The 17,891-nt window shown below is 35.4% G+C and overlaps 1 protein-coding gene and 1 pseudogene across 1 annotated transcript; both read right to left on the bottom strand.

Moving 5' to 3' along the window:
* Positions 1-8,455: 8,455 nt before the first annotated feature.
* On the bottom strand, positions 8,456-10,937 carry LOC107899960 (peter Pan-like protein; annotated as a pseudogene).
* Positions 10,938-11,035: 98 nt separating this feature from the next.
* Positions 11,036-16,420, bottom strand: LOC107899959 (uncharacterized). Its single transcript, XM_041095549.1, has 7 exons — positions 16,386-16,420; positions 16,151-16,283; positions 15,947-16,050; positions 15,264-15,435; positions 15,028-15,168; positions 14,599-14,869; positions 11,036-14,294 (listed from the first exon to the last, which is right to left on the bottom strand). Exons 1-7 carry the CDS (start codon positions 16,415-16,417, stop codon positions 11,383-11,385), a joined length of 3,765 nt encoding a protein of 1,254 aa, XP_040951483.1. The 5' UTR covers positions 16,418-16,420; the 3' UTR covers positions 11,036-11,382.
* Positions 16,421-17,891: the final 1,471 nt, after the last annotated feature.

Below are 17,891 nucleotides of genomic sequence, written 5' to 3' on the forward strand. Positions count from 1 at the left end.
TTTGTGATTTTAGCATGGTATCAAGAGCTAGTTGAATCTTGTTGAGTTTTCTGAGAAAAAAAAGAAGGGTGCGTTGTGTTCCTCATGGCCACGGATGCAGCAGGTGATACACCTCGTCACTCGTCCAACACCAGAGAAGCTGAACACTCACAAGGTAATGGTACTCAAGGCTCGACTGAAGTGCACTACTTCTCCAAGCATGATACGATAAAGCTTGCGTCGCACAACTACCTTTTGTGGAAACATCAACTCTTGTTGATTCTTGAAGGATATGGACTTGAAGGATATGTACTAGGTACCACTACCTCTCATCCTCAGTTTATTGATGGTCCTGATGGTCAGCAAATTGCGAATCAAGATTTCATCGTTCATCGTAAGCAAGATAAGTTTCTTGCCTCTTGGCTTTTATCTACTATTACGGATGATATTTTGGCTCATCTTACAACTGCCAAAACTAGTTGTGATCTGTGGAATGCTGTTGAAAGGAAATTTAGTGCTAAATCAAACATAAAGATTTTGAGCATGAGGCATGCTTTATACTCTCTCAAGAAGTCCAGTCTTTCTGTTAAAGAATATATGTCGAAAGTCAAGCAACTTAGTGATGATTTGACTGCTGCTGGGAGCTTTATATCCGAACAGGAACAAGTGAACGTTATATTGGTTGGACTTTCTGTTGAGTTTGATTCCATTAGAGTTCTAGCTACTGCAACTCCGTTATCTCTTGATTTGTTAAGTGAATTGTTACTTGACTGTGAAGCACGTCAGTTAGAGTTGTTAAAAGACACCCCATGTCAAGCAAATCTGGCAACTCATCAGCGAAATAACGATGATACGGGTAAATGATCAGCAGACTCTGCCAAGTATTCCCAAGACTCCAAGCAGAATGATAGAGGACAGGGCCGTGGGTGGTCTCGAGGTCGTTTTCGGGGAAATGGCCGAGGATGGTCACGTTCGAGGCCGCAATGCCAGTTATGTGGGAAGGTAGGCCACATGGTTCAAACATGTTACCACAGATTTGATGAGTCCTTCTCTGAGAATGCAGGGGCTGACACGGTCCAAGTCAACTGTCATCAGCTGCATGCTTCCAGTTGTGTGCCAGCTGCTCCTACATGTCAAGTGGTGTCTCACTGCTGTCACACAAATCCTCAGTCTTCCTCTGGTTCTTTTCCTCCTCATCCATCTTCACAAAGTAGTTCTATCTGGCACCCCGATTCTGGAGCAACGAACCATATAACACCAGAGGTGTCCAATCTTGCGACTCCTTCTTCATATACAGGTAAGAGTTGTGTCACTATGGGTAATGGTGATTTGGTGCCTATTGCTCATGTTGGTTCAACCACTCTCTCCACTGGGACCCGACTCCTAAAGCTTCAGAACGTACTGCATGTCCCTGCAGTGTGCAAGAATTTAATGTCTGTGGGTGAATTTGCTAGAGATAACAATGTTTATTTTGAGTTTCACCCTATTCTATGTTTTGTGAAGGATGTACAAACAGGGAAGACGCTTCTCGAGGGCCGCATGCATGATGGCCTTTACAAGTTTCAGTTTGCAAAGCTTTTGACAGCTTCAGTTGCTAAAGCTCCAGAGTCAAATTCAACTGTATTGAATACTGCCAATTCTGTTCAGCTTGCACCTTCTTCTTTGTGGCATGACAGATTAGGTCACCCGTGTACTGAGGTTCTTGAATGAGTTTTAAAAACTTGTAATATTCCAGTTAAAAAGAACTGTGTTCAACATGTGTGTACAGCTTGCCAACTAGGTAAAGCTCACAAACTTCCGTTTACAGCATCTAAAACAATGTATTCCTCTCCTTTTGAACTCGTTGTATCTGATGTATGGGGCCCTGCATGGTTACCTTCCAATGGTTTTCGTTATTATGTTTCGTTTGTGGACATGCATAGCAGATTTACCTGGGTCTATTTTCTTCAAAACAAGTCTGAAGTGGCTCGATGTTTTAGGGATTTCTATCAGCTGGTTAAAGTGCAATTTGATAGCTCCATTAAAATGCTACAAACTGATGGTGGTGGTGAGTATCGAGTATTAGCTCGTGAGTTGTCCTCTCTTGGTGTCCAACACAGGATTGCGTGCCCCTATACCTCGGAGCAAAATGGGGTTGCCAAAAGAAAACATAGACAGCTTATTGATATGGCTTTGTCTCTCTTAGCTCATGCAAGCCTACCTTTGAAGTTTTGGTTCTATGCTGTTATGCATGCAGTTCACCTAACCAATCGACTACCAACTCCGGTCCTTGGACAGACTAGTCCCTATGAGGTTCTCCACAAAGTCAAACCGAGCTATGAGCTTCTAAGGGTTTTTAGATGTGCATGCTTCCCAAATCTTAGGCCCTTTCAGCCCCACAAGCTGAGTTTTCGGTCTCAACAATGCGTATTCCTTGGCAGTGTTCCTAATACCAAGGGCTATCGATGTCTCGCAGAAGACGGCAGCATGTTTGTGTCTTGACATGTAATTTTTGACGAGGAAAAATTCCCTTTCAAATATGGGTTCCAAACCAAGGCCGTATCACAAAGTTTGCGGATGGTGCCTCATCGGTCTGTTCTCCCAATAGTTTCAGCTGGTGGTTCGCATGTTTTTGCTACAGCACGGGCGTCTGCTAGCCCGTCTACTATAGACACCTCTCCTGGCCAGTCTCAACACAATTCTACAGAGTCTCCAGCTCCTAATGAAACAAGTGATCCACCTGAGAACCCTGACTTATCTCCATCACTACCCACTCGAGTCAATCATCACCCCATGCAAACACGTTCGAAAAGTGGGATTTTTCGACCTAAAGTGCTGGCTTCAATAGTGGAAGAAGTTGAACCTACCACCATTCATGAGGCTTTTCAAAGTCCAGCTTGGACTGCAGCAGCCAAGGAAGAGTACAATACCTTGATTGCCAATCTCACCTGGGAGCTAGTTGGTTTACCTGAAGGTCGACGAGCCGTTAGCTGTAAGTGGCTCTTCCGTATTAGGAGGCATGCTGATGGTTCCGTTACGAGATACAAGGGCAGACTCGTGGTCAAAGGGTACCTCCAGGAAGCCGGTGTTGACTTTCAAGACACTTTCAGTCCCGTCGTCAAACCCACCACAATTAGAGTCGTCCTCGCCTTGGCCGTTTCTCACAGTGGTCTCTTCGACAAGTTGACATAAACAATGCCTTTCTTAATGGAGACTTGAGTGAGGAAATCTATATGTCACAGCCACCAGGTTTCGAACAGTATGGCTTGCATGGAGAGCCTCTGGTCTGCAAGCTAAAGAAGGCTCTCTATGGTCTCAAACAGGCTCCATGAGCCTGGTTTCAAAAACTAAGGGATTTTTTGGTGACCATGGGGTTCGACACCTCCAAGGCTGATAGCTCGCTCTTCATTCGACATCAAGGGGATGCTTTGTTGTACATTTTAGTGTATGTCGATGACATCATCATTACAGGCAGTGACTCACAGGAAATTGATCAGTTTGTCAAGACACTTGATGCTCAGTTTGCGTTGAAGGACCTTGGGCAGTTGAGCTACTTCCTTGGTATTGAAGTCAAGCACACAACGAATGGGATAGCTCTGTCTCAAACTAAATACATCAGAGACTTGCTTCAAAAAGTAGCTATGGACAGATCAAATGCTCTCCCAACACCGATGGTTGCAAATAATCATCTAACTGCTGAGGAAGGAAGCCCCCTTGAAGATGAACATCAATATCGAAGCATCGTGGGAGCCTTACAATATATCGTGATCACCAGGCCTGACATCGCCTATTCAGTCAACAAGGTGTGCCAATACATGCATAAGCCACTAACTGGTCACCTCAAAGCAGTCAAGAGGATACTACGGTATTTACAAGGGACAATAAACTACGAATTACAGTTTACTCGCGCTTCTAAACTCCTTCTTGAAGGTTACTCTGATGCGAGTTGGGGATCGGACATTGACGATCGAAGGTCCACCTCTGGGTATGTATCTTCTTTGGAGGAAATCCAGTCTCGTGGAGCTCGAAGAAGCAGCACGTTGTGTCTCGTTCCACAGCAGAGGCGGAATACAGGAGTGTTGCACATGTCACCGCTGAAATGACGTGGATACAATCCTTATTGACTGAACTGTGTGTTCCAAGCTTACCAAAGGCACTGGTTTGGTGTGATAGCTCAGCAGCATAGCAGTTGCAGGAAATCCAGTCATGCACTCCAAATTCAAGCATGTCGAGCTAGATATTTTCTTTGTCAGAGAAAAGGTGGCAGCTGGAGTTGTTCAAGTTGGTCACGTCCTAGGGACCCATCAGCTAGCAAACGTACTAACAAAGCCTCTGTCAGCTCCAGGGTTTAACCGGTTTCGGGATTTACTTCGAGTGGTTAACATAAACTAGGAGGTGTTTTAGTTAGCCAGGGAATGGATGAGTATGAGGAATATTAGGAGATAAAGAAGTGTTAGTTAGTTGTTAACAGTTAGTTAGGTAAGGGCAGTTGTAACTACTTTTGACTTACTGTATATATACTTACGTACTTTGCATGAAAAAGAAATAAGAAGAAATGATAGATGAAGTTTTGTTCAGTATTTTTGTGATTTTAGCAATTTCTGACACCACTATCTTTCAGATAGTTACAACTCTCACACTTTTACAATTTGATCAATACCTTAATTTAATTTCTCTAAATCCAAAAGCCTTTTTGATTTCTTATAATCTCCAACTAGCTTTTTCACTAATATTAAAAAATTATATTTTATCTAATTCGAACATTCTAACACTTGTAAGATTCATACTGACACTATTTTCATCTTCGAGCTGTCAAGGATGTTACACTTAAACTTTTCTACTTTATATAATTTGCTTCATACTATTAATTTCCAATTCCGCGTATCAATATATATTTAAAATTTTTATTTATTTGTGACTCCACATTTTCTTTTAACGGTTTATTTTCACTTTTAGTCCACTAAATTCTAAATTAGTTTATTTTAATGCACTCAATCTATTTATCATGTATATTACTGAAACAATACCATTTTTTGTATCGAAAATTAGGACAAGGATTACTAATATGCCGAAGTTTGAATTAGTACCTTTTACCCTAATTCCTGTTAAAGAAAAGGGATTGATAACTCTCAATTCCGCAAAACTTGGTTGGATTTAAAAATAATAATTCTTTTTTGAATTTCAAATTATTTTGAGTTATTCAATTTTTTTAGTCAACTCGAATAAATAATTCAAATTTCGAGTTCAAGTTGAGTTGAATTTTATGATTCAAATAATTGGAACAACTCGAATAATTCAAATAATAAATTATTGTAATTACTGCTTTGGTCCCTGTTAATTTTGAAAATAAGTAAGTTGGTCTCTCACAACAAAACTTCAAAATATTTAAACATTTTGATATATATTTTAAAAAATTTAAAAACAAAATTCTAAAGAGTATATAAAGAAAGTTAAAAATAATAATTTTGGAGATTTAAATAAGTTAATTAATGGTTCAAGTTTATCGTACTAAAGTATCTTGTTTTTTTTCTTATTTTGCTTTGAATTTTTTTTTCAAATATTTATGGTTTCAAATTTTTGTGCTCTAACATGGTATTAGTTATACTGCAACAAGATTTCAATTTGACATGTTTAATTTTTTTAATTTAACTCGAACAATTTCATTCATTTCAACTCAACTTGAATTTCATTTCACTCAACTCAATTTGAAAAAATTTCGAATTGAGTTAGGATGATAAAATAAGACTCGCCAACTTGATTAACTCAAAAAATTTTCACTCAATTCGGTCGAACACTCACTTGCCCCTACCTCTAACTCTCTATCCCCCAACTTTCTAAGGTTAAATTATATTATTAGTCTCTATATTTCATGAAAGGTGTGGATTTAGTCTATAAACTTTAATTTGATCACTTTTAGTCTTTGTATTTTTGAATTGCTCATTTTAGTCCTTATACTTTTCGAATTTTGAAATTTTAATCTGTCCCAAACAATAGCAATTAAATCCATTTGGTTAAATTCAATTCCTAGTCCTATACTACACATATAATTGTAGATTTGTTCCATATTATCTAATTGGATCATTCTAAATCCTTATGTTTTTCAAACTTTGGAATTTCAATCTTGACGCGAAGTTAGTCATTAATCCATTAATTAAATTTTTAGTGAGTAATATGTGGAAATGGCAAGTTGATCTTGATATGACATTACACGTGTGATAATATATTTTTCACGTCAAATTTTGAAAATATTAAAACTTAATTAATGAATTTAACCGTTATCATTTAGTAAGGACTGAAATTTTAAAAATTAAAAAGTACAGAAACTAAAAATAATCAAATTAAAATATAAGAACTAAATTCACAACTTTTACTTTAAAAAGTATAGGTTGAAATGTGTTTTGGAGAAATTTTTAAATTTTTTTAAATTCAAATTAAACCAAATTGAATACCAAACATAATCGAACCAAATTAAATTGAATTTTACAAGTTTGGATTGGTTTGGTTTGGTTTATCAATTTTAATTTTTTTTCAAAAAAATTCTATAGCATTTTACATTCATTTTCACTAATTTAATATATAAAATATTTATTTTATATTATAAAAATAATTATAATTTAAATAAAAATTTAATTCGATTCAAATAATTGTAGAGTTTTTAAAATTTTGTGAAGAAAAAACAAACTAAACCAAATGTATTTAAATAATAATGGAACCAAAACCGAATTAAATTAAAAAAAGAGAGTAAAAAACAAACCAAAATTGAACTAAATACTACAGTTTGAATTGCCTGATTTCCTTATTTAACCCTATTTATTAATATTTTTTCTTATATATTTGGACAAATATGTAAATGACACCGAATGTGAATATGAAATAATATCCAATTTAAAATTTATCAACATAAATTCCAAGTTATTAAACATATCATCTGAACCAAAATAACATAAATACAGTGGTGAACCACAATATTAACTTTACGAGTGCTAACCGTGCTATATAAAAAGGGAATTCCTTTAACATATATTATATATGTTAATTATACTACAAAAAATTAAATAAAAATTTTGTTCCACATTATATTTTCAAATATATATATGTATATAAGTTTAAAAAATTAGTATGAAAACATATTTAAAAAGAACAATTAGGAAGAAATAGCATATCATTATTTAAAATTGTGCACGACATTCTTTTAAAGAAATAAAATCACTAAATATAGAGTCTGAATCAAAAATTTCAGCAATCTCTCTTTTAATATAAACAATAAGATTATCTATAAGAAACTCTCCAAATTTAGCTTCTTCAAGAGATTTTTCCTCAGTTTTTTTCTCAAAAATAATTTTTTTAAATACTACTTTTAATATTGGGGGAATCTATTTTTATATTTGGTAGGGTCATAGTATGTATATAATAGAGAAAATTGAAAAATCTTAGGCTTTGGGGGACCATACCCCTGAGTCTCTTACAGCACGTTTGGTTCGCTGTATTGGAATAGAGGCGTAATGAAATAGATGCGTAATGGAATAGAAGCGTAATAGCAAATCAATTGTTTGGTTGAATGTAATGGAATAGAGGCATAATAGTATTCTTGTGTTTGGTTGAATGGGATAGAGGTGTAATAGCATAAGGAAAAAAACTAAAATGACTAAAATACCCTTAGCAGAAATTTGTTTAGATAAATGATTATTATTATTGTTTTTAAATTTTAATAAGATTATTAATATCAGTAATAAATAATTTAATCATATTTTAACATAATTATTATTAAATATATTTTAATTAAAATATACAATTTAATAAAATTCTTAATAATCAATATTATTATATGAATTTATTATTGTTATTAAATTTTAATAAGATTATTAATATAAATAATAAATAATTTAATCATATTTTAACATAATTATTATTAAATTTAATTTAATAAAATATATGAATTTACTAAAATCATAATATATAATACTATAAAATATAATTTAAAATAATTATTATTAAATATAATTTGATAAAATTCTTAGTATTAAATATTCTTATATGAATTTACTAAAATCATAATATATAATACTATAAAATATAATTTAAAATAATTATTATTAAATATAATTTATAATCTACTTTATTATTTTTAAACTGCAATACATATTTTAATGTCCTTTGGAAAGAGAACGTTTGTCTCATTTCTGAACCATGGAGTGATCTTTATCTTATCTATGTTGTTTAAATTTCTCAATAGAATAGGTTCAGAATCAACTTAATATGTATTACCTTATTGTATCTGTTATGCTCCCAAATATAAGCCTACAGATATTTTTAACCTCACATTGTGTCTTCTACTGCTGCCTACAGATATTTTTAACCTCACATTGTGTCTTCTACTGCTTGCATGGAGTTTCTCTGACATGCTGAGATACCATGCCAATGTTCATGCTATTAAAATATTATTACCATATAAGGAACGTGAATTGATTTACTAGTACAAATATTTTAAGAAAAAAAGTTGAAAATATGGCCTTTTCTTTCTTATATCAAAATCTATGGATTTTCTACAACAAATTTAAGCCAAAATTCAGGAGGAAACAAACAAAGCTGGGAAGTAAAAAAGCAAAAACAAGAGGCTAACTGGCACAAAAGCTTATCAGATCCTCACTCCAGATAAGCATCTTCCCCATGTAAAGAACATGGCTAATGTCAAGTGCCATGCCATTTAATCAGAAAATGGAAGTTGTATTGCACCTTCCACTTTGCTAAAGCACTAATCTTCTTCACTTTCTTCCATATCTTCCTCGTTATCCGCTTCATCATCTTCACCGCTATCCTCCATTTAGCCATCATTCTCACCGTCTTCCTTTTCATTACCCTCATTGCCTGGCTCTTTCTTATTGCCACCATTGCCTGATAAATAACAAAATAGTTGTATAAATATGCTAGTTGAATAAAGGCACATTATAGAACAGGTCTCAGCAAAATAATCTAGCATGTAAATGATAAGGTTAAAAGACTTCTTTCTTTTTCGAGATCTTCTCTTGTTTTCACATGGATAGATGAACATACCATATTCACTGAACATAGCTTCACCAGAACATAGTCCACCCTCAATTTTGGTGAGTTGGAGAGTCATTCTAGGTCCAATTTCTTGAAGCTTAACCGCGCTTTTTGTAGAGGCATGATTAACTCGACTAAGATCACTAGTCAGATTAACTGTTGCAGCTTCCTCATCAGCTTCGCTTTCTGATCCATAACCCGCTCTTCATATAATAGATCAAAGGAGTGAGGAGAACTAAACGAATCACAAAGAGTATACCATTCAAAAGGACAGTACTATAAATACGTATAGCTCATAACAATACTCACTTAGTGACGAAGTCGCTCATATCTTGAAGATACCGAAGATCAGGCACTTGATAGTTCTGCACGAATTTTCGAATTCTACGCGAGACACCAACAGGCTTTAGTCTGATAGAATAATGTCAGAAAATCAATAAGCTTCGTGTTTTTATTGTAGTTAAGCAACACAATCCTCTGGCAAGAAGAAAGTTTAACCTGAAACATTTCATGTCCAAACAATGTTAAAGAGGGAAGAAGAAAAGAAATGAGATCACTTTGGATACTATAATTTAACTGTCTAAGTGAACTCACAGTATTGATATCAATATCCGGAAAGATGTTCTTGAACACCATAGTCGTGAGCCTTAATTGTTCATCTGCTGCCGCAAAACCAGACAGAACAATCTGCCCAAAGATATATTTAGAATTACTACCATGAAGGTTCCATACAAGTTAAGGCATAAACTCAAAGAAAGCACGAGGTTTCAATCTCTCTTTAGTTATGTTTTAATATAAAAAAACACCACAATATTTGGCTCATAAAAAGACATCCATTTCTAAGTTATACAAGCAGCTAAGAATTACAATAACCTAACAAGTTCCACTGCTGAGACAGTGTGAGTAGAAGAAATTACCAAAGGAGGATTCTTGAAAAGATCCTGCGGGCAACGAGGGCGCAATTGAGATTAGGCTATATCAACAGCCAATGAATATTCATGTATTTTAAATGTAAGAGTAGGGCCTTGAGGGGTCTTTGCAACCCTAAGGACAGGCGAAGTTTCGGTTTTAGATAAAACGAGGAAATGGGTTACACCCATTGGCCCTGCAACATTCAAAAAGTCTTTCAGATTGTTCCTTTTATTCTCCTGCAACCATTAAACAACGACAAACAATAAATCTAGTTAAAGGGACAACTTATAAAACAACAAAATTTCATTTTTTTTAAACAAAAAAAAGGGAAATGAATTACCTTGAGTTTGAGAGCAGTATAAGGAAGCATCAATTTTCTCAAATCCATTTGAAGTTGCCTAAGAGGACCAGGAAGCTTCCCCATCGAAAACACAGAACTCTTCCGGATTTTATTCCCTGTGATATGGTCTACATTCGGTTGCTGTTGCTACTGCTTTTTCACAATTGGCTTAACAAAAACCTTTTCTTTCTCTTTTTTTTTTGTTTAAATTCAAATACCAGAACATGATTTAACCAAACCAACAAAAAAAAACAAAGAACCCCCAAAAAGACCCTAACTGTGCAAAAATAGGCCTAAATTCAAAGCGAGTAGACTAATTTTGGACTTGAAAAGAGTCGCTCGATGCCAAAGTTAAAGAAACAGAGCTATTACTTACGTTATGGAAACGAGCCATAGCTCAGAGGAGGGAGACGCCACAACCTGTTCGAATGGAGTATTGAAAGAGAAGAAGGGTTTAAGGCTGGGTTTTTGAAGAAAGGGCAATTTTCACTCACAAAATTGGAATTATGCATGCATAGAGGAAAGAAATAGAGATTACTCACAGGCGATCTGATGTTGATGTTGGGAGGGAGAGGGTGGGGTGGAGATGGATTTCGGCTGGGAGGGTAAAACAGAGACTATTAGCTAATCCTTGTTTATGTATAGAAAATGAGGAATACGTCCGTAAAGTAATAGATCTGTAATAGGCAATACATCGAACCAAACACGGGTTTAAATGGGGATTAAGTGGGGCCCACAAAATAGGGTTGTAATGACTAATCCGTTACACCCAATCAAACATGTTGTTAGTGGCTCCGCCATTACATAAATAAACCCGATTTGATTTGATGTCAGCTTTGGATTTTCTACATTAGTAGCTTATTAACTGACTCATATTACATATTTACATTTACAAGAAAGGATGATATTGCATGCTAATATAAACCGAAAACATGAGACCGAATCACAAAAGACTTGAACATTTTCTTGCAGTACTACAAGTCACAAATCAAACAAGTTTATGAAATCAAACCAGTAAACAAATAAAGTTGGATTCCTATAAACCTCGAAAAGAACATGTATAAACATGCACATCGAAATCAGTAGTCATATTGGTAAACTGCATATCAGAATGCAAATACAATACATATTCATTGGTGGTTCTGCCTGAGAGAATTTAAGTGTGCGGCCAAAGTATCATAATCAGGAAGCTTGGGGTGAACATAACTTGGCCTCCCTTCGGTTGAATTTTGAGCCTTCGAACTTTCTGCGCTACCTGATGATACAATCACTGGGACAGAAGTAGACGGCTGTTCATTTTCTGATGACTTCGAAGATCCATCAGACGAATTCATTTTGGTCTCTGGTGCCAACTGGGAGTTTTGAAAGCTTTCCCTGTTATCTGAGTTCCTTTTATGAGACTGAAGCTCCAGTAGTGCTTCATCAGCACTACAACTCCTTGAGGAGGAATTCTTCTCCCCACCATAATCGGAAACTACCGCTGGCTCAAAGGACACTGTAGTTTTAAGAGTGGAACCTCTTCGTGAATTTGAAGGAGAGTCCATTGTCTTATGAGAAAAACCAGTGCTTGAATGAGTCTTTGAACTTGTTTCCGGAAGATCTTCATCAGAACCACTGTTTCCTGGACCTAAATATGGCATTGGGTCAGAAACTACCTTTGATTCAGAGGAAACTGTAGTTTTAAGAGTGGAAACTCTTCTTGCATTTGGAGAGGCAGTTGTCCTATGAGAAAAAATCATGCTTGAACGAGCCTTTGAACTTATTTTAGGAAGATCTTCATCAGAATCACTATTTCCTGGACCAAAATGCGGCATGGGGTCAAAAACTAGCTTCGATTCAGAGGAAACTGTAGTTTTAAGAGTGGAACCTCTTCGTGCATTTGGAGAGGCAGTTGTCCTATGAGAAAAAATTGTGCTTGAACGAGCCTTTGAACTTGTTTTAGGAAGATCTTCATCAGAATCACTATTTCCTGGACCAAAATATGGTATGGGGTTAGAAACTAGCGTCGATTCGGAGGAAACTGCAGCTTTAACAGTGGAACCTTTTCCTGAATTCGGGGAGGCAGTTGTCTTGTGAGAAAAACCAATGCTTGAATGAACCTTTGAACCTGTTTTAGGAAGATCTTCATCGGAATCACTATTTCCTGAATCAAAATATGCCATGGGGACCCTTGAGGTTGATCTTTTATTTTCTTCAGAGCTTGGCAGTATATTGTATAGGTCTCGAGTGCTACTAAAAGTCTGTTTTGGTCTTTCCTCCTCAAAGTCATCATCACTAGAATCAGCACAAGTAACTGATATTCTCTTGTTGAGTTTTTGACTCGCTTCACCACTCCCTTTCCTACTGCACCATTCTTGATTGTAAAATCTAGTACTAACTGAATCCTCCACAGCTAGTGGTGGGGATGTTTGTTTAATTCTAGCAAATGTATCATTCTCTGCCTCTCCAGAGGATAAAGCAATCCCTTGAGGAATTTTTAAATATGGTGGATGCCTATAGCCCTTATTTCGAAGGCCACCTATCAACTTCCCAAAGTTCAATTCCTTACTTTCCGTACTAGAATCATTAGAAAGTTCAGTATCTTCCATGCCCCCAGCCAACCGTTGATTGAAAACACTGTTTTCAGCTTGGTGGGAATCCATATTCCTTTTCTGACTCCCTATACTAGGATTGTTGTTCCTATCAGACTTGTCTACTTCATCTTCACTTTCTGAGCTAGGGCCATACTTATCAAAAGTTGGAGGCAAATCATTTCCATGTGAAGGAACTGCCGAGCTTGTTGAACTTTCAAAGAAGACAGGAGTAGACCGCTGCTCTGAGAAAATATGCGATTGTGAATAGGGCTCTTTTTGTGATTCAACCTTCTGCTTAAAGCCCAAAGAATTTGTACATGGACATGGATGAGCCGGTGATCTTTGAAATGGATATGAAAGGTTCATATTGTCTTCATGTACCTTGTGCTCCTCCTCAAAATCAAAAGTACCTTCATCATTATATGATCCATAATCATCAAAAACTGCTGAGGCATTATCATAAGTATATGTTGTTTCAATTGTGTTTCTTTGAAGGCTTCCTTTATCATTGAGAAGAACAGAATTCTCAACAGAAAAATTTCCCAACTTTTGATGATTGAAATTTGATACAACATCAACATCATCATTAAAAGTACTTGAACTAGAAGATGAAGAAAAGCTTAATTGGTTCCCAATCCTTTCTTCCTGATAATCAGTAACATCATAATTCTTCCTATCGTGCAGTTCATTCACAAATTGCATCTTTTCACCTGAGTTTCTATTATCATTTTCTGACTTCTGCCAATCTAAATTAGAGGCGACATCACAATCATTGATGGAAGTGTTTGATCGAGAGTGAGAAGAATAGCTTGACTGTTTGCAGTCCCTTACTTCATGATCGTCAACATTCTGCGGATTCTTAATACCATGCAATTCGTTCACAAACTGCATCTCATTGCCTGAGTTTCTCTCCATAGTCACTTCAGAAAAATGCTCCATTTCCCTGCCTACAGATGAGTTTATTTGAGAATATGCATCTGGAATTTCATTAATCACTGATGGTTTTTCATTGAAGGAATCCGCAGTCGACTTAGAAGAACAGTGAGTAGATTTACCATCATTCTTCACAAAGTTAGTAAAACCATTTTCAGTCTCTCCTGTTCGATTATGTTGTTTGTTGCTGTCAGTTTGTTCATACTTCATAGAATTCCTTTCATGAAAGGAAGTATCAACTGGATGTCTGGCAAAATATTCATACTGAGAGGCCGAGCCAATATATTTTCTTGGTTCCTCGTCTCTCATACCATGACCCGATATGTTAGATTCCATTGAGTACTGAGGGGCGATATTTCCATGACTTGAAAGTTCAGCAGTAGCTCGAGCAGCCATACTCGCTCGCTCTGCAGATTCTGCAGCTACCTGAGCAGCAGCAGTAGCATCCTTGAATTCCATATTCCCATGTTCCCTAGGTGAAGCACTCTCATTCCTATAAGATGAATTCCTGAATTCCGTCCCTTGATTTTCAGTTTCTGCAAAGAAAAGTACTCAAATATGTAATTATAAGTCAAAAACAAAACAAACAAACAAAAAAAAGATTGAAAGAATTGAATGATATGCAAGTTTTAATTTAATCAACATTGGTTGAGATTTTGATATTGGAGGATAAGCTCTAGAGGAGATTGAATTATTGGCACTAGTATTTGAGAATTCAAATTCCATCCCTTGTTTTTCAGTTTCTGCTAAGGAAAGCACCCAAATAATGGTGATGATGATGATAACAAAAAAATACCAAAAGAATTGAATCATATGCAAGTTCTAATCTAATTAACATACGTTGAGGTTTTGATCTTGGATGATAAGCTCCAGAGGAGATTGAATTATTGGCACTAGTATTTGAATAATCAAAGTTTTTAGGATGAGGAGATAATCTTGATTTGTGCTCATAGAAGCTTGAGGGCACATCACTTTTAGCAATGTGTTTTGGATCTTGAACACTAGGAGGTCTCTGTACATAATAACTTGTTGAAGCTTGGGTATTATGAGGACCTGCCGACATTTTGGTGGCCTCTGGTAAAGTACTTGGTCCATTCTGCACAAGCAAATTCATATGGAAAGAAATAAGTTTTCAAGCAAACCATTACATCTCTAACAAACAAATAACATTCGACCATATTTCTCCAAGAATGATCCTAAGCATTGACTGTATGTTGGCACGTCAAACAAAAAAAAGAAAAAACCTAATTTGCACTATTCTACTCTTACCATCAAGTTGTCATAAACCTTTGACTCTTTTGCTCCAAATGATTCAGGGTCCCACTTAATGTTGTGTTCCTCAGCAATTGCAGTCAAAATTTTGAGTTTGGTTGGGCCATCTGGTGCTTTGACAGATAACTTGTCAACCAACTAAAAGGAAAGGATCAATCAATAGTAGTATTATAGAACTTTGAGTTACATTTCAATCAATGTTTGTTAACCCGTTTATGTTCATGAAAACCCACCATTCGACCAACACCAGAATCAGGATGCAGCTCAAGAGCTGAAGTAGTAAAATCTTTTCCGTATTTTGTTGTAAGATGTTTGGTGACATCCTTGAGTTCTGGTATCTCCTCACACCTTGCAGATGCGAAAATGACACTTGAAATTGCTTCTTTCAAGTCAATTGGGCAGTTTCTGAATGATCAAGTTTGTTAGCGATTGACATAATTTAATCTGGTCGAAAAACTAAAACTCTTATAAGATCATCCTCTTTATTAACTAGCCATAATGCATTTATCCATGATTAGCTTTCTATACATTTAAGCACACATATCCAGCCAATTAAATAAACAGGCATTCAAAACTCTTGCAGGAGGATAGAAATCAAACTAGTTTTTGGCAGCTCAATCAAATGTCAGGTAAAGAGTTTTAAAGACCAAGGGGAAAGGTTTATTCTCCGCATTTAAATTCCTAATTTCATATTACCCAAGCTTGAAGTAAATACTAGACAAAAGTATGCTAAAGTTTTTTTTTTTAACATTAAGCTCTTTATAAGTTCGTATCATATCTGTTTTTTTTTACACAATGTCTAGAACTACCCGTACCCCTCCCAACCCTTAAATAAGAGACATAATTCAATATAAATCTCAAGTTAAAAGTGAATAAAATCGAAATATGAAATACTAAAGGAAGTACTTTTACACACTTTTGAGACTCAATGCTCGGCATACGTGCCACAATGAGTTCACAATATATCTCAAGAAGATCATATGCTACCATGGTTTTTTCTTCCCTAACGACATGCTCCACCTGAAAAACAAAATAAACACCACCACTACCACCACATTACAAAAAGAAAATAATAATAATAAAATCATGTTTATCAACTTTTTTTTTTTTAAATCAGTACCCGAATTCGGGCAGTTTGATCCTGCCCTGACTCCAGTAATTGAGCCAATTCCCTCTTGGACTGCTTAAACTGTGCTTCCTTCTTGTTCCTCATTACCTTTATTCGCGGTATGGCTAGCTTTAAAGCTATCTTGCTGCATAAATTCAAGGGGAAAAACCATATGATCACATCCTCTTCAATCCAAAAACCACTTTAAGGAAACAATTACTAAAATAGAATTAAGAAAATAATTAACCATTTTTCTGGCTTGAAGCGCCTGCGAAGCATTTTGATTATTTAGGGAGCGTGATAAGGAGAGAATGGTTTTGTCTTCAAATCTTTTTCGAAGACACCATGAAAACAAACTGAGTTTTGATTTTGATTTAAGGAAATTAAGATGTTAGAGCTGAATAAAAAAAATGTTAATAGGAAATTGAAAATGTAGGTTTTTCTTTCTTCATTTTTTTTCCCAACCTTTTTTTCTATTTTTAAATTTTATCCTGAGTGTTGAGTCTGTAAACGAATTCCATTACAACACTCACTCAAATTAGGGAATGGCGCAATATAAGGAAGACGTAGAGTTGTGGCGTCAAATAAACGATTTAGGGGTTGGAAATTATTTCCATACATTTGCTTACCCATTGCGGTGTGTGTCTTATTTTTTCTTCCAAATGCCATTTTAGTATTACGTTAAAGGTAGATCAGGGTTCAGCGCCATGCAAGACCAGCACGAGTGTAACATCAAAGGTTCCACCATGTACATTGCTTAATTATAGATAGGTCAACTTTAGGCAGTGGTGGAGCCAATTGACCCACAAAATTTTTTGAGTTAAAAAAAATTAATTGAAGAATCAAGAAAATTTTGAATAATAATACCCATAATTATTTTAAAACAAATTAATTTATATAAAAAAAATTAATTTCTCTTCAAGCAATAAAATTCAAAAGACTTAAATAAAAAATTAACTATAAATTATTATTTTTTGATAAAAATGACACTCAAACTTTGATTCAGGTAACACTTTTGGTCCAACCATTAACTCCGTTAAAAAAGGTCTATTGACCGATTATATTATGGCACGTGACATTTTAATTAAAATAAAATAATAAATTTATTATTAACTAAAAATATATCTTTTTCCAATCCCTCCATCTTATCTTATTGTCCAACCTCCTGTCTTCCTACCCATTGCTTCCAAGATATTCACTTCTTCATCATCAAACGTACACTAGAAAATAGACTCCAAAAATTCTATTAACGACAACTTTATACACCCCCACTTCTCCTAGCATGTTCAACAGTCGCAAACTCCTCCTTAGATAATACAAACAACAAAGCTAACTGAAACCGTTGAAAGAACACCGATGAGTAAAACCAAAAGCTGTGATGAAAAATACTTTGGCTTTGTTCATCCTGCTTGAAGACTTGGAATTCACTTTTAGTTGTGCATTATTGAGTGGGAAACGCGTCACTATCCGCACCAATTTTGCCTTCTAACAATTGTAAAAAAGATACCAATAATTGAAACCTTTTCTTTTAGTTTTTTAATAATTTTGTAATAATCCTACATTTAATTATATTATACATTGATTTATTGAATATTAATGCATTAATTTATATGAATTTTTCAGATATTTTAATTTCTTAAAATTTGACCCATAATCCAAATTTCATGGCTGCGGATAGACCAATTGGCAGTTCAGCTAACACCCTGCTATACCACCAATCAGTGGCATGAAATAATTGGAATAATCAAAGAAA

Source organism: Gossypium hirsutum, chromosome D06, assembly GCF_007990345.1.
Source record: "Gossypium hirsutum isolate 1008001.06 chromosome D06, Gossypium_hirsutum_v2.1, whole genome shotgun sequence".
Classification (NCBI taxonomy): domain Eukaryota; kingdom Viridiplantae; phylum Streptophyta; class Magnoliopsida; order Malvales; family Malvaceae; genus Gossypium; species Gossypium hirsutum.

Bases quoted from the DNA above. Each gene is read 5' to 3' on its own strand.
- LOC107899959 (XM_041095549.1), bottom strand. From the start codon at position 16,417: ATGCTTCGCAGGCGCTTCAAGCCAGAAAAATG. The intron at 16,284-16,385 runs GTTAATTATTTT...GAATTTATGCAG, and splicing joins CGCTTCAAGCCAGAAAAATG to CAAGATAGCTTTAAAGCTAG. The intron at 16,051-16,150 runs GTACTGATTTAA...TTTGTTTTTCAG, and splicing joins ATCAAACTGCCCGAATTCGG to GTGGAGCATGTCGTTAGGGA.